Genomic DNA, 24,877 nt, shown 5'->3' with positions numbered 1-24,877 from the left:
TCTTTTAAAATGTATACCACAGTTACATGAACTACTACATTCCTGGCCCAATTCACTGACCTCCATTCCCATTCCCACTAGCCAATGAAGGAAAACCCAAATGAGAAACCTGCTTCTCCATGTCCAACAAGCCTCCAGGCTCTGGCACAGTTCCTAGAATATTTTTGCACCTCTGTAGCAAAGTAGGTTAATAAAGTCTCTGGTCATATCCTCTAGATGGATACCTAGTTTCCTGCAATAATTATCCCCAACATCTTAAGTTTCACTATCAGCTTTCCCTTGTACCTCTCATCCTCCCATAGCATCCTCTCCCTGGGGTGGAAGGACAGGGACAAAACAAAACAGGGGGGGAAAAAAAAAAAGTGACTAAACTTCTTTTTGCCTCATTACCCCAAAGAAACTGCACAATAATCCCTGTGAAACAGCACTGCATCCTCATCTCAATTAAAATCTCAGTACTTCATCTTCCAGGTTAACTCTATTGTATTTCAGTCATTCATTTTTTTTTCACCACTATCATGTTTGGCTGTTTGCCAGCATATGAAAAACTCAGAAGAGTATTCAAACAAAGTCTGCAACAAATATTTGAAACACAGTCCTTCACTCCAAAGTAATTACACTCCAGTATCCTCTGCTACCACCAAGGGAAATAATTGTATCTGCTAGTTAAGTATTAAGCCTCAGGACTTTGATACAGTCGTTGTATTAGGCTCACATTACCTTTTGATTTTAATAAGTACTGCTATTCATGTCCCCAAATCGGGTAGTAATGATAAATCTATGAACATTCATCAAGGTTTTTACCTGGAAGAGGCAAATCTTATTTACCAGCCTTTCAAGTTTCAACTTATATCCTGCCTGTTCCTTATCACAATATAAATATTTATTACAATAACACAGAATACAGTATCACAACTCAGAATACTTTTTAGTTGCCATTCTCTCTTCCATTCCCTTTACCAGAAATTATTTTAACTAACTGTATTTTTATTTATCTATCTTGCACGGGAATGGGTATTAGAATCACGTAACTTTAAAATATTACTTAAAATTTACATTAGGCTTATAAGGTACTGTAATTCCCAACACCAACATTTAACAATGGCCAAAGTAAACACTAACCAGAGACATCTCACCTCCTCCTCTACTGAATAAACCAAAGTGAAGAGCTGAGAAACAAAACAAACAGCACACCTGACAAAAGTTCTTTTAGTGCTATCTCTTTCAGAGATAATACTGCTTTTTCTCACAATGGCAAGTCAAACTGAAGATAATCCTTTATATATTTTTACAAGAGTGGTACAGACCCCAACTACATTAATGGCAACTTCCCTGCCATTGCATACAAGGCAACCCCAAATCAGCTCCTCTGATGCTTCCTCCGTACATTTTACTCCTGTGTAAAGATTTCTGTGTGACCAATACTGCATAGTCATTCCTTCTTTGAATTACTGCACGAACAGAAGGGACGTATCAAAACACAACTGTGAAATTAATTCATATCCTGTACAATCCAAAAGTCCAGAAGATGCTTTAGGGTTATGGGCTGGTTTTAAAATGTGAAAGTAGTGCTTTTTTATTTTAGTATATGTTAATGAAGATTTAAGAAAGACCTATAACTTTGCAAAGAAGAAAAAAATCAGGCTTGTATTTATTAACAGAGTTTAAAGAGACATCAGTCTCCCATTACCATGGTCCAGTGAAGTGAATGATCCTCTGTCACATACCATCGTCTCACACTGCTGTAAAAAATTCACCTATTTCCTTGACAGTCTCGATCACATTGGAACCATAACCTCTCCTTTCCATTAGATTCAGAAGGCAACTTCAGAAATATTCAGATATTAGAGTGACAGACTAAAATAGACAGGTAAATAGTACATTTGAATTAACAGCCTGCCGAGAGCGATACAAGATGTTTTAAAATTCCTTCATGTCTGCAATGGGCAGAATGTGTAACCAATGCAATTCCTCATCTTGTTGAAAATTCTGAGAGATCATTTGGCTTACCACTCAAATGCCTGAAATACTGTACAATTTGCAATGTCTATAATGTCTATTTTCAAGTAAAAGAAGTCCTTGTGTGTGTGTGTGTGTATATATCTAAAGTAAGTATCTGCTTGGTGTTGAGCATTTGGCAGTCAGCACTGTTCTCGTCAATGTTCAAGTCCTTTCACGTTCACCTTCTACCTTTGTAACGCTTCCCAAGGCTTACCATCACCCCCTTTCTGACTGTGCCCAAGTATATGACCATTACTCAAACAAGTAATCAGGGTTTTCTGCAACGACGGGACAGCATCACTATGCCAGTATTATATCTAATGCTTATCTGAAGCAAAGCATACCTTTTCAGATGATTTGTTACAGCCAGTAAATGAACTTCCAGCTTCAGAACTGAGAATTTTTTCCATTGCAAGTCTATCTGAATGTTTAATAATCGCATAATAATACAGGAACAAAATTAATGATCAATGTAAAAACAGTCATGACTGATTTCTGCTGGTCTCTATTTCTGACTTTATTTTTGTTTCCTTTTCCAGGATAATACTTTCAGATTGAAGTAGAACTGAGTAATAAATTCATTATAATGATCAATAACTGAAACACCAATCAGTAATGCCATCAACCATACCAAACCTTCTGAGACTAAAATATAAGTGTACTTCAGGTACAAAATGAAAGATGTTGCTGCAGCTCTGTTGGCTGATGTGCAGTATATTTTCTATTGCTAAACAGAACACGTCACACATTTCTTTTACTGGCATTCACAAATAAAGGAGAGATCACTCAGAATGGTCTTGTTCCTTTAATTTCATCCTTTCATAATACTGATTACATTAGCTTTATGTCTTCCTTTGATACATTTGATCAGGGCCTGAAGGTGTGATACGCATACTGGCCACAATTAAAAATCCCTGGTTTAAGTTACAAAAGGTATCATAAGACAGAGTGGCAAAACTCAAAGGTTTATTGAAAGGCCTTGTCCCCTGTTCCTCTCCAAGTGTGGATGCTGGCAGGATGGCAACCCTACACACTGTTGAAAAGTTTAATTTTATATGTAATCTTAGATGACTCTTTAATATATTACAGGATCTTCAAGGGAAGTGTGTTTCTCCTCCCCCCCAAAAAAAAACAACAACCAAAACCCACAAACAACAAACAAAAACCTCAACAACAACCTGAATTATTATAAACCAAACTAATCTACATCCTACACAGCAGCTGTTGTGGTTTCACAACTTTATCCAAAGAAACAAGAAAGTCCAACCTGCAGGGCTCTTGTCTAACCTGTTGGTTTCAAAGCCGTATTTAGTTTTATATGATCTCTGTGAACTGACCTGAAAATCCTAATATATATTTCTCCATTCTGAGTCAGCCAAAAACCTTGTAATAACATAAATTACTACCACGGGTATAATTCCAGTCTTGGGACATTCTAAAGTAAAATACAGACTCCTCGAAGAAAACACAGAATTTCAAAGGGGAATTGAATTAATGTCTCTAAAACACTTTAAACCCAAAGTTTAAACAATAGTTCAGTATGAAATAAAAATTATTACAGAAGGATTCCCTTTACTGGGTCATATGATAGGTGACAAAATCTTCTTGGGAACAACTGTGGGCGTGATGATATATATACTTCTAATATTCAAATTACCAAACAACTGTCAGTTCTTAATGTTTCAGATGAGCAAACACTAGCACAAAAATGATAAGGTGACATGCCCAAGACAGAGATCAGAGAAAAAGCCACAAGCAGGCCAAGGCTGGTCCCGATTCTGTCAGCATTCACCTATTTTGCTTCAACTGCTTCAGAAAACAATAAACAATCCAAACCTAAAGAACATAAATGCTTTTCTCTTTCAGCAGGGGCAAAAGGAAAGCTGCAATTCAGATGGAGGGCTTGGGTAAGCATGTCAGTGCCCTCTCCTCAAAAGCACAGTAGAAGGCCTTAATCTTGACTTTTCATATACAATCAATGAGCAAATACACTCAGAAAAGCACTTTGATACCCTGAGCTATCTATAATAACGTTTTTAAAAAATGAATAAAAGGTACCTTCCACTTTATAATTAAAAACTGCTTTTACTTAAGCTGTTAGGTAGAACCTTATTCACTTGAACTAAATCCAGTGGCCTGTGGTAAAATTGATAGCAATTTTTAAAAAAATATTTTTGCCTATCACTATTGCTTTATGGCATTCTCTATGAGAATAGTTATGCATAAAGCCTGACAGCAGGCAGGATCTGTGCTAGTTGTTCTTTAGCCATTGACACAGAAGTATTCCGCAGAAGATGCACACTCCCTCCCAAGAAGCAGTATGGATCTATATGCAGAAGATAAATGTCTTGCTCTGTCGGACTATAAATGGCAACTTTTAATGGCTTTAATATTTAAACCTGAAAAGAATTCTAGCAGGTCTTAATTTCATATTCCTTTGTTCCAGTTCATGATCAGAATATTCACTTGTGAAGCAGCACTTGACAGAAGACTAACAATTGAGGACACTGTCACATGAATGCTACTTCAGGCGCAGCGGATGGGCTGCCACAAACGTGGCTGTGAAACTGCATCCTTAGTCAAACGCAGCTTCTACATTAAAACTGAGTCCTTCAAATCAGATATTTACTATACTTGTCAGCAAAGATGAGGCATATAAAAAAAAATAATCTGAAAACATTGTGGATGGTAACAGTGAATTAATTTGCTCAATCCAAACCAGTGAAAGGAATAAGGGATGAGGAAGAGCAGTTTTGCCTATTTAAATTAACAGCAATTATCATGTGGGAGCTTCTCTCCCCAACAATTTGAATTTAGACATAAAAATAACGTAGACGCTAGTTATTACTCATTCTGTTTATTTCACTTTAAGAACTGGGTATTTATTGGATACAACTCCCCACTGCTTTTGTGTTTGGGTTTTTTTGTTTATTTTTTTTTTCTCCCTTACATATGCTGAACTACAAGAAAACATAAACCATTAAACTCCATTGTCCTTTAACCATACATCGTGTTAACAAGATCCGTTTCCAGAATGATGACTTAGAGGACATGTGCCCTTAACAAAACTATTGGCAGTTCTTCATTTTCCAAGACGTCACTTTCAGCCTGTGTCTATTCTTGTTTGTTCTGGCTATGTCCTTGCAGTTGAAACAGGAATCATGACTTGAAAAACGCTAATTGAAGGGAAGATTCCTCAATTCCATTAAAAAAACCCCAAAGAATGGCATCTCAATTTTTCTGGCATTGTTTTAACTGTCTTGATTAATATTTTTTTTAAATGTAGGCAAAGAGTTAAGAGCTAGTTTGCAGATGCACCTTCCTAAATTGTTAGCCACAGCTCAAGCCAGATGCAGTAACTGTTGAAGTTAAGGCATGCTTGGACCCTAAATATTCTATACAGTCTGCATTTGTAACCTTGTGCAGTAATACATTATGCATATTAATTTTATGAGTATCATGTCTTTCCATGACCTGTTTGATCCATGTCCCTTCAGTCAGTCAGAACAACAACAAAAAGAATAATTTTTGCTTCATCAACATACCCACAAGCTACAAATCAACATCAAGCAGGTCTCGTCTAGGGGATTTCAAAAGCACTTGGGGAGAACACAGGAGAGTCAGAAAGCACAAGGAGATTCAGAAAATTGTCTTCTTCATTTTAACTAAAAACACTAGCCTAGGAATTGATAAAATTAAGAAAGATGGATTGCAGACTGTGTGGAAATAACTGATATATTCTCTTCCTTCTTCCATAAAGTTTACCCGCAAGATATTCTCCCTCCAAATGAGAGATCTGAATTAAATAAGCCAACAAGAATTTACAGAAACATTCAAAGAAAAGTTATATTGATATATGAGAACAACTTTTTTAACAATGCTTCTGTTCTGCTTACTGTGTAACCTCGGGGGGAGAAAAAGCTCTTATTTAGGGCTTTCAGATAGTTTGATATCGGTTGCCGAGGCCCTTTAAAAATAGAAGGCAAGAGGAAGCCAAAAAGGTACACTGTTAAAAGACAGAAAGACATACACTCCTGTTCAGAAGTCAGTGTACTGTGGGCTTCCACTCCAGACAGAAGTGCCATACATAAACGAAAAGGGTTCCAAAATGGACTGTGACATAACTTTTCCTGTATTTTCTGTAATAAAACTTAACCTATTAATTAGGAACCAAAACAGTTAAAAGAAAAATAAAATGGTTTTCAGTGAAACAAAATCCACTGACCCAGACCACATGCTAGACTCCCTCCTTCCTCATCTACCACTAGATTGGCTTTCAAGTCTCATTTGCAGAGCTCAAGTGCTAGCACAGATCTTGGCAATTACTTCACATGAAGATAGCTCATTTCTGAAAATTGCTACCACCTCTATGAAATAAGTTTTTCTATTCATAGAAAAATATTCAATTGCTACAAGGAATTATATTAAATAATAAAATGCATTATCTGAAATTAAAAACCCTATGCACACTTTCAAGAGAGAAGGGAAACTCAGTAGCTTTTCAGAAAAAGACTAATAATGTAGATCAAAGCCAGAATAACTACTTGACCATCAGTTCAACACCATCCTCAGCTTTATTGCTCCCATTAAGCAAAGGCTCTATTCTGACACTACATTTAGCTTACAAAATTAAGAAAACTATAAGAGCACCGCCTGGTGGTACCAGAATAATGAAGAAAAATATTGCCACGAAACCAGGAATAGGTTTAGGCTTAAAATTTGGAATAGCACCATTACAAAACGACAAAGAAACTAAAACACCAGTGTCTCTGGTGAGCAACTTTTTTTTCACCTATAAATTGTATCTGCATATGAAAGAGAACGAGGGAAAGAAAATCCTTCCCTAGAGTTCAAAGATTCCTACATTTCCCAGTATATTTTACTTTTCCACAAAATTTGCTGCAAGAGGTCTTGAACAGAAAGCTCTGAATTTATTGTTTTCAAATTACACATAAATACCATCATACCGTGTTCTAAGAAAATTAAAGAAATAACAGAAGAAAATTTACCTATGTACATATTCTATAAAATTATTCTTCTATATTCTGGTGTTATACTCAACATCATAAAGAGCAGAAATATTCTACTCACACACATATGCTTCCAAGCTTTTATAGAAAAACAGCACATCAGGAAATTAAAGAATGTACTAGTAGGACACACTGATTCCGTTACAGTCCTCATGATTAAAGCTCAAATTCTTACTAAGCACTTTTAAACTCTGTATATGGCCATGTTCCAAAGTCAGCCATAGCCACGGAAGTTATTTAATATCAAGGCTGACATAAGTCTGCCTTCCTTTATCCATCACTCTCACATAACAAAAGAAGACACAACTTTAAATACTAAATAAAGTCCAGATCGCTCTGGTGTTTTGGTGTATTGAATAGCTATGCATTTTGGTAAAAGGCTGTATTCACTAATGCAGTTTGTCTGGTCTCCTGTTCCCTCTGCTGTGAAGTTGTATGCACTTGTGCACTCCAAGGCTGTACTGCTACCACACTGTATGCACTCACACATTACACACCTGAGTTCAGTTGAATACAACTGCAATTTTTTTCCATGATTACTGAAACTCCCAGTAGACATTCTGTAGCAAAATTACGGAACTCTGAAACCTAGAAAAATGCGTTGACAATTTCACTGATCAAGGCTCTTTCTGTACTATAACAAGATATAGTAAAATATAACTAAGGATTGCCAAATGTTTCTGTAGAGCAGATGACTTTGCTCTTTTCTAGGTTACTCCTACAATGCACTACGGATGGAGCTCTAGTGATTTCCACAGGCAAACAGTATTTATTTTCTACAATTTAGCCCTTGTATGGAAACTCTATTGTCTTCATTTAAATATGCTGTTGATAAACTGCACTTCATACAAAGTACCACAGACAATACTGGAAAATAAGAAAATGGGGTGGAAGTGATGAAAAGGACAGTCAGAACACAGTGGGGAAAAAAAAGGCGTAGAAAATGTGTTACCTATGTTATTTAAAAAGCATGGCTTACTGCTACAACAACATTAATTTTTATAACCCCTCTGTACTTAGACAGCAGATAATTGCTATGGTTGGTACCACCTTTAGCTACTGCCCCATTCACTACCCATCCCATCTACTACCACTTACATTCACTTTTTCCTTGCTACTGCTTATTACAGTCAAATACTATTATCAATAAATAAATGCATTAACCACATAAACCTCTATCCTTTACATACCTATTTGTATTGCCTGTCATAAGCCACTTTCATTCAAGCACATACTACCTCACTCAGGGGTCTACTTTTACAAAATTGGATGTAATAGTTAGTTTGACTCACAATAAAGCAGAGCTTAGAGCATCTAGTGTGGTGTATTTTCAAATTGTAACACCAGGGCTTTATACATTCTAACTGCACTTAACTGTTTGTAGAACAGCTGAACACATCCACATTACACAACTTCGAGAGCAATAAAGCTTCTTCCTGTGTTTGAAAACCAACTTGCACTATTCCAACCCTGACAAGGTAACTGTCATCTTTGACAAATGTCATCAGTGAGATGCAAGAGTCAGTTCTGGCCCAGCCGGTGGGTATTCCACATGCAGCAGGGATTCTCCCATTTCCTCCATCCCGCATTTCCAGTTAGCCCATCCTCATCCTTCTCCTTCTCCTCCTAGAAGCTCGCGCTCTACAGCTCCACAGGCTTCTGCCCCCATACACTCCAGCACACACATCGCCGCAGTTATTTCCGTAACTGGTAACATGGGAGGAGATCTATACAACTCCAAACTCAACAGTTTACACCAGTGCTCATAAGTCTGTTCACTAGTGTAATCAAGACTAAAGCTGCATCACCTAAAATCATCATTTATTACTTTAAGGATTCCCCAACTTAACCGGTAATATAGGACAGGCTCAAACTGGCATAAATCCAAGCTACAGCTTGGATACTGAGACTGTATTCTGTTTACAGAAAAGGATCATATCATTGTAAATACCTGGTACTAAGCAACAGAGAACATAGTCATTGATCACAGCCATTAAATAATCTATTACAGAAATTTAAAATGGACACCAGCTATTAAGTACCAGGCATACTACATACTTGTATTTCAGACACAAAATCCAAACATTTTCAGATAATTACTCTCATAATAATATTTATAATGTAATCTTTAATCAAGTGCTTACTCTTAGATTCTAAAGGTTACAGAGGAAATTGCAGTTACTGAGCCAAGCTTCTTCTTATTGAATTCTTTTGACCAGAAATAAATGGTTTTTCAGTAAACCCTAGAAACTGTTCTGAGGACAAATCCTACTTTCTACATTACTTCTCATATTCCAGAAGGATTTTAAAATCTAAATTGCCACTGTATCATCTTATCCTCTGCTCCAAGGTCTTTCATTTTTCAACAATTCAACAAAGTAGCTAGCTCTATTCTTGGGAAGCCTCCAGAGTTAGGAAATAAGAAATCAGACTAACAGAAATCTGAACACAGCAAAGGTATAACCGACAAAGGCATATAAAAAAAAATATTAATTCATTCTTTGTCTCAGTTGAAATTCTATTTGGACCAGTTGGAACAGTCCTATAACATATCCTTGCTATGTAACATATCCTTGCTATGTACCCTTGCAAGTAACTGACATTGCTTCAGCACACCTTACAGCGAGTGCTGTATGGGAACACAAGCATTACCAAGCAATTGTGAACACGGGGAATGGTTGTAGGGGTGGCCACCACACAGTCAGCATGGAGAACACTTGTTAGACCAAGCAGAATACAGATGTAAACTGATGAAATGTTGCAACCCAGCTGTACACTCCACCCAACTAAATTATCCCTGGGTCATGCAAGCAGACTGTAGCATTCCCTATGTGCCTTTTCAATCTTTCAAGAACAGAGGAAAATTTTTTACATTCTGTGTAAAAAGAGGACTCAACTGCTCCACCGCAACTTTTCTTATTAAGAAACCAAAGACACCCTGCGCTTAAGTACCCAAAACTTCCACATAAAAAAACTTGGGAGGTAGGTCTTGTTGGTGCACAAAATTTAGTAGTAAAGGTACTGCTTGGTATTTGCTTACAAACAACTCAGGCAAACAGGACTTCAAAAGCTAACCCTCAAATACAGAACACATGGGTCTACTTACTTACAGGTGCCTACAGAAATAGTTTTAACTGAAAACACAGTATTATTCTCCTAAACATCTCCCTCCATCGTAAAGCTTATTAATCTCTGTGCAGTTCCGCAGACTGTCAGCTTCTCAATTTTCTTGTTTTCTAACACTTAAATTACAATTATTTTTTAAAATGGCATATTAAAAAATTCCACAAACATTACCACTTATATTAACAAATTGTTGTTCTTTTTAATATACACAAATTCAATTTAATTGAGCTCTACACAACTTTAAGCTAGCTTTTCTCATATGAAAAGCTGAATGTTATGTATTTCCAGACTAGAAGGCAGAACTTTCCAGAGGATTAAAGATACATGAGACCCAGATACAACTATTACAAGTCATCAAAAAACACTTCAAACATATCCCAAAGGCTTCCTTCTACTTTACCTCCCCACAGCTATTTTCACTCTCAATCCCATTTTCCCCCCAAGAAATCAAGCAGCCTCATACAACACACACACTTGTTACTTGCCTTTATTTACTACTCTTACTTGATCACATACAATTGGTAGGAATGCTTACACCTTCATCCATTTATAAACACTAAAGGCACTTGTGTTTGTGGATTAGTGAAATCAACAATTTAAACACTCTCTTAAAAAAAGGTGAAAGAGCATGTGGGGGAGAAAGGGAGAGAAGAACATCTGAAACATGCCTTCTGAAAAATCAGTATTAGGTTGTAGTTCAGTCACAAGCTGTTCTGCTGTAACATTTGCAGAATTCGGAGGAAAGAGAAAACACCGAATGCTACCATGATCTAACTGTATTATCAGCATAGTGGCATGTGGATACAAACAAATCAAGATTTGCAGGTGCTGCAAAACTACATGCATTTCAAGTGACCTGTGAAATGCTGACCTTGGCATAATTTACAGTGAACTGATTTATCCAAAATGGTCCTCACCCAACTTTGAGAAAAAACAGGTTATCCACATTCCTTCTTTCTTGCATCATCTTACAAGACAATAATGAACAATCTAGTATATTACTTGGATAGCATTTCACCTAATTCCCAACGTCTAATTTAAATGCAAGGATTATTATATCCATTTCATTTAATTCGGCACATTTGGGGACTAGTCATTTAAATGTTAACAGAATTTTTCTTTTCATGAAATTAAAAAAAAACACCAACAACCCAACTTAAACATAAAAGCTTTACAAAATTTCCCATATAAAAAAACTGGAAAAGGTCACTGTTCTACTATATTTCTTCACAAATAGAGTCAGAATCCAATTTAGATAAAGCAATTCTTTAACAAATACTGACATAGTGATTAAAGATAATCACCTGCATATCCTTAAATTGTGATGGTAAGTGTGGAACACAATACACACTCTGCTCTGTAATGTGCCCATTGCCAGTATTGCCTCTTTCGCCTTAGGCATCCTCTTGGTTTCCTCCAAGAAATAACTGAATAAAAACAACTTAGTCTCTTTCTGAGGAAATCACTGCCTATCTGCATCAGACACCCCAGACAACAGAAAAACTCACTGAAGTATAACACAGAAAGTGGAAAACTGTTGTGGTTTAACCCCAGCCAGCAGCTCAGCCCCAGCAGCTGCTCACTCGCTCTCCCCGGGTGGGATGGGGGAGAGAATTGAAAGAGTAAAAGTGAGAAAACTTTTGGGTTGAGATAAAGACAGTGTAACAGGTAAGGCAAAAGCTGCATGGCAAGCAAAGCAAAATAAGGAATTAATTCACTGCTTCCCATCGCAGGCAGGTGCTCAGCCATCTCTGGGAACACAGGGCTCCAGCACGTGGAACAGGGACTTGGGAAGACAAAGAACCATCACTCCGAATGTCTCCCCTTTCCTCCTTCTTCTCCTAGCTTTATATGCCAAGGGATCCCCTTGTTTCCCCTCCCAACGCCTTGTGCACCCAAGCCTACTCACTGGTAGGGTGGTGTGAGAAGCAGAAAAGGCCTTGACTCTGAGTAAGCACTGCTCAGCAAGAACAAACCATCTCTGTTCAGATCACCACTGTTTTCAGCACAAATCCAAAACATAGCCCATGCTAGTTACTATGCAGAAAATTGACTCCATCCCAACCAAAATTGACTCCAGCACAAACCCCCAAAAAGCCAGTATTCAATGCAGTGCTCCTGTCTGGACTGGTTCTGTCCAGCATCCACAGCCTGTTCGAGACAGGCAGCTAGTAGTAAAGAGACCCTACCCTCTGCTTGCTACTAGTAGTAAAGAGCTGAACAATGAAAGGTGACATTATTTTTAAAAATGTCATCCATAAGAAGTCAGGCAATTACAATGACATTTATATCACAGCTTCTAATGGAAAGTGTTTGCATACTGGAATTAGAATGAACTAAACAATGTTAATCTTTTCTAACTGGAAATTTCTGTTCACTTTTTTCTGTTACAGTCTATGTAGATAAAGCAGATGCATCATTTGAATGGAAAAGCTTCATATTTGAGGTAAATATGAGTGAAGATCATCAGCAACGCTAAACACAACAGTCAATACAGACAGCCCAGTCTTCCAAATATTCTGGAAGGAATTTTTTTTAAAAAACCTCTTTCCGACCATTTTATTTATTAATTTTAAACACTTCTGTTGCCTATTACTAAAAGCAAATTTAACTACACCAAAAATCAACATATCATCTTGTCGATTTTTTCCACTCTTAAGAAAAACCTTGATTTATATTCGTGATTTGTACTGTTGTTGCATCTTAGCCAGCTGTAGCACCAGCACTTTAAAAGGCTCTTTGGATTTGTCTTGGATTTGCTTAGTTTGAATGTTTTTGTAGGGATCGTCTCTCTGGATAACATTATTGGTGTGGATTATTCCTTCCAGAGCCTCTTTATCCAATTCTGGTGGATATTCTGTTCACCTACCAGAGATGCCACTTCCCGTTTGCAGCTCTCCACTTACAGTCTCATTCACAATGAGAGCACCAGGACAAACTTTATAGGGTCCTTTTGTATTTTTTTGATCAGTAACAAAAAAGTAATTTTAGACCAATACAAAATATCAGATTAAATAGTTTAAATCAAACTGCCCATCTAAATGCTAATTAACATGGGACATTTTCCTCACATTCAAGTACTGCCTTCCACTAACAGGTGAGTTTTGAGGGAATGGAAAAAGATCATGACACAAACAGCTTTAGCTTAGAAAAAAAAAATCTCTTACACCAAAAGTGATAAAGGATTTCTTAAAATAAATTTTCATAATTCAGTTTTTTCTAAACTTTTCATGCTTACCAGACTGGACTTTTGCATTATTATTTGCATTAACTATGCAAAACATGATCATAGTTCGCAGCAATATCAGACATCAGAAAGGGAATTTATCCTGCCATTATTCATATTTTTTGAGGCTGTAACATCCTTTTTTTTTTTTTTTCCTAATATACATTCGAGCAATTTTGTCCAAAAAAAAATATCTATATTGCGTAGTTGCTCAGCATGACAAGTTCCTTTAAAGTAACAGGAGATTATCGGTTTATCCTGGAAACATCTTTCCTGCTGCTGTGCTTAGTATCAGTATAGTGATAAAACCCTCTCAAAATAGTTCTAGGGTCCAGGAAACAATCAATTGCACAGAAAATTCTTTCAATTTTTACTTAGCAATGACTTTAGTGATTTCAGGCCTTTGAAGGCCAGGAACAAACAGCAGATTTAGGCTAAATTATTTCTGCCTTTAAGTTACAGCAGCCTGTACATAATGTCCTATCTCAACGTTAACAGCCCAATTATTTGAAATGTTATACGGCTGTTTGACTTTCTGAATAAAAAGTATTAGAAGCAAATACATGAAAAAACAGTGATTTCAAATAAGTGTAAACCAGGGCTTCAAAAAAAAATAATTCATATACTTTTTTTCTATTGTCATTTGTAACAGATTTCCCACAGAGATGCCTTTTAACATGGTTTTGATGATAATAAAACAGATTGCTTGATTTCACAGTCTTTGATGAATGACAATAACTTTTCAAAATTAGACACATATAAAACAAATGCAATCCCCACACACCTTACAGAGTCATAGCTTCTTATCCTGCTGGAGTTGATACATCCCAGCCAACAAGACAGTTTCATAAAATTTCAGCAGCAGTGTTAACAGCTTGAAACAGCAACAAAAGTAACCATTCCCTGTCTACCTCCACAGAAGTTGCAGTCCCTCTTCACTGGTATAGGAATCCTGCATGAAAACAGCATGAGCACTTCTTGCAGAGGTATTAAGGCTTTACCCCTCACTCCAAAACCTATGAGCCTCAGCATGTTCAACAGATATTATTATTATTATTATTATTATTATTATTATTATTATTATTATTAATCCCACCAGATGGCAGCAGCATGTTTCCCCAGCAAAACAGGGAGCACTTCTGCAAAGGACAGCTCCTTATTCTTAGAATATACACAAGCCTTCCAAACATCCGAAACACCATCTGAAACATGGGACACAGTTTGTCGCCGAAACTAAAATCTGGATTTTTTTCAACGCATTAACAGCAAATACTTAAAGAGCAAATTACTCTGTTTTCAGCAAATTAGGTATGCAACTTGGCCCATGGCAATTTGCCAAATCTGCAGACCCTGGGAGAAGGTACCTACCCATCCCTTCCTGCTTCAGCAACTCCCCCTGCCCCTTTTTGTCGCAGTTCAGAAACATCAAGTTCTGGCACTGCATTAATATTCACATCTTTACTCTATGTTAAAGCACAATGAAAATGGATAAATATAGCAATTTAATGCTGGTTGTTCAAGAGATTCTTTTCTACTTTGCCAGCCTGAGTTAAGTTCAGTTTAAAATCTATGTGTCAAGGACAGTTGATTTAAAACGTAATGGTGACTAGACGAGCAAGGATGCAGTTTGTGTACACAAATTCTAGTGGCAGCAATACAAACCTGCATGAGTTAATAATGAAAATGCTGAAGCATGATGCTTTGGCTCTTGATGAGTGAAAAACTCCAGCAGCACATTAGCTACCTCAAAACATCATAAAGTACCAGACAAATGAACTAATGACAAATGCTAATTCAACTGCCAAGTCAAAATCTTTGTCAGTAAGCTAACGGGAAACTCAATACCACACACTCCTGATTACTTATTTGACAAGCTAAACTCAACTGCAGGGTAAGTTGTATCTTTCTAGACAATGCAATGACATATCTGAGTAGCAAGATGAAAGACTCACTTCTTCAAATACTCAAACTGTAGCATAACATCTACTTCCCTCAGAAGTACAGATAGGAACTTTTCAGTTATCTGTTAGTGCCAATACATGCTCAGAAAGAGAAACAGATAAGCAACAGAAGCCTTATTCAAAATTAGCTTAGGCCTTATGTTGCTGAAAACTGTGTTACGCATGCATCAAAGTATATGTTTTTCATGTCTAAGGCAACTTAACCTGCAAATATCCAAAGCAACGTTTACGTTCAGTTGCATTATCTCACATGGCTAAAATTAAATTACATGGGCATTCTTTCACGTTTTGAATGAAACCTAAAATTCAGTTTAATTATTGCTTACAGAGTCTTAAATTCAGTCTGCATTCACTTGCAGAGGTTAATATGAAACGCCAAAAGCCTAACAGTGACCACTGAATTTAAATATATGTAAGCAAAGAGGAACTAATTTCAACCAATTACATTCTCAGTCTGTGTAGCCTGACGGCTTTACCTTAGGAGATCTGACCTCCAAGCTTCTGCTTTAAACACCCTCCCTCTATTTTTTTCCCCTTTCTTTTCCTTTTTTTTAAGCTGTTGTTACCTTGAAGTAAAAGCTGGAGTTACAATTTTGCAAGCATTGGTCCCACCAGTGGCAATTCCTACTCGGGTGGACACGTTGCACAGTCAGGGGTGCCAGGAAGGGTGGACACTTTTGGCCCCATTCTGTCACTCAAGAGCAGACCTTTCTTCTTCCTACACCTCTTTTTTTTCCCCTCAGTGCTCTTAATGATATTATATTTAAATATGCAAGCTTGACCTTTTATTCTACTGAATATTACGAAAGCAGATCTCCCTCTGCACCCTATGTTGTGGCAAAGAGAACCAAGAAAATAAAGACCTAGTGTGTATATATATATATATATATAAATATATACATATATATACATATACAGGTAAACAAAATGCGTGTACCAAGCAATAACAAGGTCTGATCTTACATAACAATCTAAATTTAAGCAAGCCTGTAACAATTAAGTTAAAAAAACTCCACACTTATCCAAAAAATACATGAACAGATGGAAACACCCTTAGATATATATTTTTTTTACAGCAGATATCTTGTCAGTTTCCATTCTTTTAAATCAACTTTTTAATACCGTACCATAGCAAGAAGACAGCAATGCTAACTGTACAACAGCACCCCTCCGACTTTGTAAACTTAGCATTTAAATTAACTCCCTAGGCCTTCTGAGTTAAGGGACGCAGGGTCAGCTGTATCATCAGCCTAAGCCTAGTTTGTGCAGCTTGCTCGGCCTTCTTAGAAAACATGATTTTATGGCAAGCACTGCTCTGGTTCTGAGTGACCAACTTCAAGGGTCGGTACAATGGAGTAACATGTCTTCCTCTTCTGAGGCCTGTCCTGCAAAAGCACTTTGCCACTGTATGCTGGTACAGGCTACAATCCCGGGCACAAAGTACTCCTATCTCAGTAAAAGTAAAGTGCAGACAGTAGCTAAAGCAAAACCCCTTAAGCACCACAGAAAGTCTTGTCGGCTGAATGCTGTGGAAAGTTCTGCAGGGACACGATGCAGCCGCACGCTTCAAACTTTGTGCTACAGGAAGTGTGCTGGCTGCCACACGCCTGCCCTCAAACACAGCGCCGAGGCAGCTCTCCTGTTTCTAAGGGACATTTCAGAATACGGTAAACTGACAACCATTTCTTAAAAGAAAAAGGAGAAAAGAAAAAAATCATGCCAGTTTTGCTTCAGTGATCCTGAACGGCAATAATCACGTACGTTCTGTTAAGGTGGTCACAAAATACATTAGAAGAGATTACACTCCGCTGACAGAATCCTCTGAAATAGCAGCTGGGGGAATAAAAGGACTGTAGGCAGTACTACAGTGAGACAGAAAATCCCATTTACATTTATGAGAGGAGAGCAAAGTTCAGATACTCTGTTTCAGGTAGCATATAGCATACTACCGCAGGTCAAACAGTCTCCTAGACAAAGATCTTGACAGGTGACTGAAGAAGGAAGACATTTTCATACGTTTTTAATTTCTAACTCTCAAGTCAGGTCAAAACATATATTCTAATGCTTATTTGTTAACCTGAAATTTTAGGAAGTACAGCTTAGCTACACTGAATACATATCCTATAGCAAGTATATAAACATGTTGCATTTGTCTCAGAAGAGAATGACGTTGTGGCCTGTCAGTCAGAGGTTGCTCTTCACCACTCTAAACCTCGTTCTGCCAACAAAAACAAGTGAAGCCAACTTTCTAAGAACAGAGGAGAACCAGTAAAAAAGAAAATAAAAAATCATAGTAAGCAGCTTTCTTGCATTCTGATTTAAATGACAAAACCAAGAATGAATTATGATCTGGTAAAAAAATGAAAAGGAAAAATCGGTTCAGTTGGTTTTTTTTTCTTTACTCACCAGACAACACCAAAGGCTCCATATCCAATAGGTCTGTCCGGCTCAATATCCAGTTGCTGTTGTGGATGTTGTGAGTGCTGATGATGGTGCGCTTTAACTGCAGCAGCTGCTGCAGCTTGTACCTGAGCTGGGGCTGCTGCAGCTGGTCCAGGGGCCTGACCCGGTGCCGGTGATGGGAAATATGGCTGCTGCTGCCCTGGGTTTAACATTGCTGCGGCCGCGGCCGCAGCTGCCGCAGCCGCAGCTGCCGAAGAGGCATGCTGCTGTACGGGATGTACCGCAGCTGCAGAGCCTGGATGCAAGTGATGTTGAGGGTGGTGGTGGTGATGGAGGTGAGGAGGAGGGAGGTGAGGAAGGTGGTGGTGATGGTGGTGGTGGTGACCTGCTGCTGCTGCAGACGTACCGCCATTGTAAGCCGCCATCATTTTTGCGTTGGCTGTTGTGCCACAAAGAGACATTCAAAAAAATGCCCTTTGATTGGATAACAACTGGGTCAAGCTGTCATTTGGCCATAAAAATGAAATCTGCTACACTTTAAAAGAAGTTGGGTTTCATCATACACGGCCCACCTTTAAAAACATTGAGCTCAACTGGCCTTATCTCTTCGCGGAGCCAAACAATTTGGAGAATCTCTTCATGTGTGCGTGAGCCAGAGTGCACGAACCCTCTTCCCCCAAGAGTCCAGCTGTGGGTGGCTACTGAAACTCCATCCTTGGGCAACTGGGTTGGGTTTTGTTTGGGTTTTTTTCCTTCACTTTGTTGTTGTTGTTGTTATAAAAAAGAAATTCGGTAATCAATCCCCCTCCCCTCCAGAAGGAGGGTCTGGAGTCTCTCCCCTGGAACACCCTGAGAGGACTGGTACGTCTACCCCTTCCATTCCCACATCCTCTCCATTTATCCCCTCAAACCTCCCTGAGCGCCCGGGCACCTCCTACATAGCTCCCTCCTGTCAGACACCTGCTCCCTCAAATATCGCCAAAAAAAGAAACCACCAAAAAACTTGTGGAGTTTGCAACTTTTCCTGGAAGGCCTGAAACACACACAAGCACCCAGAGAAAGTGAGGAGGGACGGAGGAGTGAGGGGAGGCGGGCAAGGCGGGGGAGGGCAAAAGGGGGTGAGGGGAGATAAAAATGGGCGAGGAGGGGAGCGGGCCGGGGCGGGGGGCCGGGGGCGCGGGAGCGGCGGGGGTCGAGGGGGGCGGAATGGGAGCGGGGAGTGACAAATGAATGACAGGGCAGAGCGCGGGGCCGGGGATAAAGAGGGGCGAGGGGGAGGATGCGGCGGGGGCGGCGGCGGCGCGCTGACAGCCTGCCCCAGCGCTGGCGGCGGGCAGCGCCTCAGCGGGGGCGCCGGCGGCTGCAGCCCCCCCTGCGGCGGGGCGGGGAAGGACCGGGGCCGGGTGGGGGGAGGGGGTGTCCGCTGCGTGCGTGCGGCAGGCAGAGGTGGGGGGCGGCGGGCTCTCAGGCCCCCGCCGCGCAGCGCCGCTCCGCCCCCCGGCCGCCGCCGCCTCGGCCGCCCGACCCGCCGCCGCCGCCGCCACTCACCTCCTCACGGAGCCCCAGCGCGGAGCGCACAGCGGGCACGCGCACCCGGCCTGCCCTCCCCCCGCCGGCCCCCCCCGCCCCCATGCGGGGCGCGCGCCCGACACCCGCCCGCAGCCAATCGGACCCGGCCCACCAGGCTCCGCGAGAGCCGCCCCCACCCAATCACCGAGCGGGACCCAGCTCGGCCGGCCCATAGGACTCGGCCGCTGCAGAGACTCCCTGACTCAGTCCCGCCCCCTTGACCCCCGCCGCCCAATCACCGCGCGCCTCCGCGCCCAGAGCTAGCGAGACCCCGCGAGATTCCCTCACCTCACACAACCCTCACCTCGGGTGGCCCCGCCTTCTTCACCTTTCCTGCCAATCACGCGGCGCCGCTCCAGCCTTCTGGCCAATTGACTCTTTTTCTCGGCCGAGTCCCGCCCCCGAGGCCTGCCTTTTGCCCAATCGCGGCCCCCTATCCGATCCAATTAGCCAATGAGGAGAAACGAAAGCCCGAAAAGGGGTTACTGGGCCAATAGTACTCGGAGGCGAAGCGGCGGCCTGATTGACAGCTTCGCTTACGAGTGATCAGCGGCGATGGGCGTTAAAGGAGCCGTGATTCCTCCAGTCGCAGTACGAGGCGCTGGAGAAGGAAGTTGCTGGTACGCCCGTCCGCATGTGGGCAGCTAGCCAATGGGAGGCGGGGAGCCGGCTGATGAGCGGCGGGAGGGGCCAATGGCGCTCCCGGGGCGGGGTGAGCTGAGGACGCGGCGGGGCTCGGAGGTCACCGTGGCCGCTGAGGGGAGGCGGCGGGAAGGGAAGCGGGATTTGTACCCCTCTGCTGGCGGGGTTCTCCTGGAGCCCTCTGGCCGGCCGGCCCCGGGGCGGCGGCGGAGCCCTCGGGGCTGCGCTGTCTGTGGGGCGAGCGCGCGGGGAGAGCGCGCGCCCCTCGCGTGGCCAAGCGCGGGAAGAGGAGCGCTGTTTCCTGAGGTAGATGTTTTTGCCTCAGCCCCGCGCTCCAGAGGAAGGTGATTACTAAAGCCGTCTTCCGCAAAAGGCGCTTGCCTAACATGCTTTAAAGGCGAGGGCTGGCCTCGAAATGTATGTGGGGTTTTTATTGGGTTTTTTGGGAGGTGATGGTGGTTTGGGGAGCTTTTCTGGTCGTCGCCGTCGCCCCCCTGCCACTTCAATTTGAAGGCTTTACATTAAAGTTATGAAGCAGCCTGATGCCAGAGAAAGTGCAGAGCACTGGCCCTGAGGGCCCGAGCCCAGCCTGTGGCTCCAGCGGCCGGTGGGACACCCCATGTCACACTGGAGGGTGAGCTTCCGACCTCCCTTAGGTCAGGAGGGGGGAAAAAACCTAATCAAGAAGTTCTTAGATCTTTTCAGCACACTATACACAGCTACATACAGTTAGTAGCACACACTATAGCCGGTTCTGCTGTAAGTCAGTTTTCCTGAGGCTTGCTGCAGGATGCTCATTAACACCCTCAGAAGTTACATTTCAAATGCAAAGTATGCATTAGCCTAGGACCGAAATATTTTTTGCTGTTTGCTGTTCTAATTCACTTACACCATTAATCTGCACGCTTGGGGAATGCAATGTGAGTCTTTAAAGCATAAGTGTTCCTTAAAACTTTAGAGATTAATAAAAACCCGACAGTTTTAACACTTTACATTTTCTCGTCTGAATATTAATCATATCTGATTAATAGTTTTACTTCAGAAAAACTAGTTATTAGAGCCTTGCTCATGATGGTGGCAGAGTTAAATTAATTGTGATGGTGATAAAGAGGTTCCTCTGTATGATTAAATTGGGTGAGCAGTTCCAAAGGAAATAAATGACTGAGTGAATTTGTATGTGCCCCTGACAGCCTTTCCTTGTCTGCATCTGGTTCCTGTCTGAATAGTGGAAACAGCTAGCAGAACTATGATGGTACAACTGCACTGCTGAAGTTTTACCAACAAATCCCTAATGGTACAATATCAAGTGCTTGTGATCTGTGTTTTCTCTCTCTCTCTCTAAAAACTGAACGTTATTAGATTTCTATATAGCATGGGGGAGAGGAGACTGTAAATGTGAAAGCCTGTTGCAATTCCTAAAACTGAAGTGTGAAATATTTTGAAGAATGGGTTTTGGATGCTTTTTGTCTGCTTTTTGAGAATTGTGAACAAATTGCAGGAATTAAGACAAGTTTCAAAAAGCAACAGAAACTGCTTTCATAAAGAAATGTTAGCTAATATTGCGGTCTGGGATTACAGTAGTTTTGCTGTTATGACACGGTTGTAAAAACAGACTTCACTTTTTTTTAAAATAAAAAGCAAAAGTATTTAGTGTACAGCCATTTTATAATAGTCTATGTTGGAAGAAGAAACAATATTTATTTAGAACTTGTATTTCTAGCTGTCTGGTTAAAACTTTTATTGAAGTTGATAACAAACTGCTAATGTGAGTACAAATATGGCATGCACCAAGGATCCTTTGGTCTCTGCTTCCATTCAAGCTCTGGAGAGGTATGGTGTGGTGTGTGGGATGATGGAAGGAAACTGATACAAAGTAGGTTGGGTGGGCCTGGGCATAGGGAAGTGTTGTGTGGACTGGAAGGCTTTTAAAACTCTCCCGCACATTGCCATTATGAACTTCTTTCTTTCTCTATTATTGAAAAATTTGAAATTTCAAAGTAGTAAAATCGAGCAATTGCCTCATAATTGTCGTATGGAAACTTGCATTCTAAATGTATTTGCAGATTAATGTCTCTATAGCGCTCTTCAAGTCCAAATATAGAGTGTCATCTTAATATTTTTTTCCCAGTTAGTTAATTACTGAGTTAATTGGATCACATAACTTTAAACAATTGACTTTTCAGTAGAGTTTAATTTCTATTGGTGTATTTGCGGAAAAAGTCAGTCATCTTCAACTGCATGTTGTGAAGAAAAGGGGGAAAAAAAAGTTATCTTGTTCTTGCCATTGGACTGTAGTTGAATTTATGGTGTTAAGTGATATGGAAAAAGTCAGTCTTTCCTAGCATGAACTGAAGGGCTTGCAGTGACTGCTTATTGAGAAGTGTTCATAGACAATGTGCAGTTTTGGTGACTGATGTAGGAGCTTAATCTCTGTAGGCTCCTTATTGTTAAAGGGTGAAGAGGTATCTTGTATTCCTGTCTGGAGGCATCTACTTCAGGTGAGTCTGGACATCACCTTAACACTTCTTTCCCCATTAACACTATGGAGCCTTTAGAGAGAAGCTTCTGAAAGGCAATGTTTAATATTAAGCAGCGTGGCTTTACCTACTCATCTTTGCAGTGGATATGAAGTAATTTGGGTCTGGATCTCTGGTAGTGTATTTCAAAGCTTTGTGTAGCCGTCTCCCTTGGAGCAGCTTGTGTCCCTGCGAACCTGTTCTTTCAAGTATTGTGTGCATGAAAAGATGGGGATTGGATCCACTTCTCGTTAGGGTTTGAAGCATCTGTTTACACTTCCTCATGAGCAAACCAGTTGTCAATTAACCTGAGGGAAGTACAAGTTGAAGCTCATGCTGTTTCTTTATCCTTATTACTTTAAGGAAGAATTAACACAATGAGGATTGTACTCAGCATCTTTGCCATAGTTGAGGACATTATGTATGTGCAGCTTTCTGTTACAAGTTTTACATGATGCATTACAGTATCATGAGTGTTGCTTGTATTCTTATGAAAAACAGGCTTCTTTAAAAAATAATACCGTGGGTAAACCACTGAGAAAGTTTTGTATTGTTTATTGATGCCCCTTTTCTTTGTGGTCATCATCAAATATCAACCATCTCAAGTTTCTGGATAGAAATTATCTTTAGCAAATCTCAAAGTAAACAGTTCCATCAGCTCAGTCTTCAGTCTGACTGTTTGCTTATGTGTTGCCAGCAGGTGATCTGCAGCAACACCTAGGTCCACTATTTGGTGAGCGGGATTAGTTGCTTGAACCAGAACACTATATCCAGTTTAAAGAGTTTCTTCCCACAGATTTTGTCTAAACTTACTGACTTCCTGTTGATTTGTCATACAACGTTTTTCTGTTAGCTTTAGTGAATCTAATCCATGGTGACTGTATTTTTGGCTGTACGTGAGTAAGTAGGTGTCTGTCTTAGAAATACTTTCAAAGTGTCATTAGACACTGTCACATAGATGAATTTTCAGCAGTGAGAGCAAAAGTAGTGAACTGGCTTGCAGTCCTGGAATTGTCACCAGTTTTCCTGACAACTCTCAACTGGACCACTACAAACCATGCTTTCCAGTTTCCATGTCTGTAAAGTGTAAGTAAAATCTGGGACCTGCTTTATTGCTCAGTTTGACTAAATGCTACGGCCATATTATCTATCTTTTATTTGAAGTTGAACCAGCTCTTTTCAATGAGGTGAGAGACTGGTGAGATGGCAGCTGAAGGGATACACTTATCTCACTCTTCCATATGGAAGTTACGTCAGGTGCCAGTGTTGAATGACCCACCCTAGCAAGTCTATCTTCCTTTGGCACTGGGTTTGTAAACACTTTTAATTGGTGTCCCTGGCTTCTGTGATGCTGTGAAACTTAAAGACTGTCAGTTCAGCTGGTTTTTAGACACTTTATGCTATGAAAGTTAAGGGGGACAAGATTCAGTTGATTCATATGGAGGTGTGTTCAAGGAAAAACTACCTTTTAAAATAATATTAAGGAAACATGAAACTTGCAAAGTGCTCAGCTTCTGAATACCCTTTGTTACCTCAGTACATGTCTGTTACTTGCAAGTGTTAACCTATTAGTTATATGAATCACTGCTACTTAGAACAGGGCTGCAGAAGGAGTTAATCGTGTGCTATTGTAAGTCAGTGCTTCCTTGTTATTTAATGCCTCTGTCTAAGAAGCATAAGGCTGCTGAGGGGGAGCTTGTTACAGAGTTGGCTCGTATAACTTTGAGCAAGAGTGTTTTGTGAGTAGCTCAATGAGCTTGAGCTGCTTGATGAACGAGTTGGCAAAATCTAACCATAGTAATTTGAACTGGGCAGGTAGAGACACTGCTCGAGATCCTGCCAAAGCCCAGTTTGATTGCAACTAATTTGTCATCCCCAGTGATGCATGGAAATATGCGATTGGTGACTACTGCTGATGAAACATGACAGATCAATTCTAATCTCTTACTGGTGAAGACTGTTATTCATGGGGACATGCATCTGTCTCTTACTATTCTATTCACAGTAAGAGTGCTGTAAAGCAGCAGCAAGTCTGCTGTGTGAGTATCAGACACTGAATGCTTGCATATCTAGATTTGTCAGGTGCTCTTTGCTAAACTGATTTTAAAACTATATAGAGCTTTTAAGTAAATACTGTGCATTAGAAACACAGGGCACAGACTTGTCCCTTCCTGAAAATCTGCTGGATCAAATTTAGTTTTTTCTGACTCTTGAGAGACTTCTTTTCCCCTTGGATTTGCCACTTGCTTTGCAGGGTTATCATCTTTTTGACAGCGCTCTGCATAAGGGCAGGGGATGGAAGACAATTTGTAATCAGCCAGTTCTATTTCTTTGATGTTCCTCAGCACTGTTTTAACCTCAAAATTCTCCACAAAAGATTGTATCGTATTGCACAGTATGAAA

The 24,877-nt window shown here is 40.4% G+C and overlaps 2 protein-coding genes across 12 annotated transcripts in view; one reads left to right on the top strand and one right to left on the bottom strand.

Moving 5' to 3' along the window:
* NLK (nemo like kinase) overlaps positions 1–19,387 on the bottom strand; it is a 67,029-nt gene extending 47,642 nt beyond the window's left edge. For 2 of the 4 annotated variants that reach the window (XM_005439692.4, XM_014280519.3), the window contains exon 1: positions 17,751–19,387. In XM_005439692.4, coding sequence (XP_005439749.1) covers positions 17,751–18,208 — 458 coding nt within the window. In that variant the 5' untranslated portion in view covers positions 18,209–19,387. The remainder of the gene's footprint in view (positions 1–17,750) is intronic. The other 2 variants (XM_055721127.1, XM_055721134.1) reach the window with 2 other exon arrangements.
* Positions 19,388–19,827: 440 nt separating this feature from the next.
* The window catches only part of LYRM9 (LYR motif containing 9), a 41,706-nt gene continuing 36,656 nt past the window's right edge, over positions 19,828–24,877 (top strand). The window contains exon 1 of one of the 8 annotated variants that reach the window (XM_055721257.1): positions 19,828–19,936. Coding sequence is in view for 3 of the 8 variants with exons in the window: in XM_055721218.1 (XP_055577193.1) it covers positions 19,951–20,028 (78 nt within the window). In the remaining 5 variants the exon portion in view is untranslated. The other 7 variants (XM_055721218.1, XM_027806360.2, XM_027806355.2 and 4 more) reach the window with 7 other exon arrangements.

The sequence above is a fragment of the Falco cherrug genome, chromosome 1 (genome assembly GCF_023634085.1).
Source record: "Falco cherrug isolate bFalChe1 chromosome 1, bFalChe1.pri, whole genome shotgun sequence".
NCBI classification, from domain to species: Eukaryota; Metazoa; Chordata; class Aves; order Falconiformes; family Falconidae; genus Falco; species Falco cherrug.
Note: the sequence above shows the minus strand (reverse complement) of the source record. Positions and strands in the feature narration are given on the sequence as shown.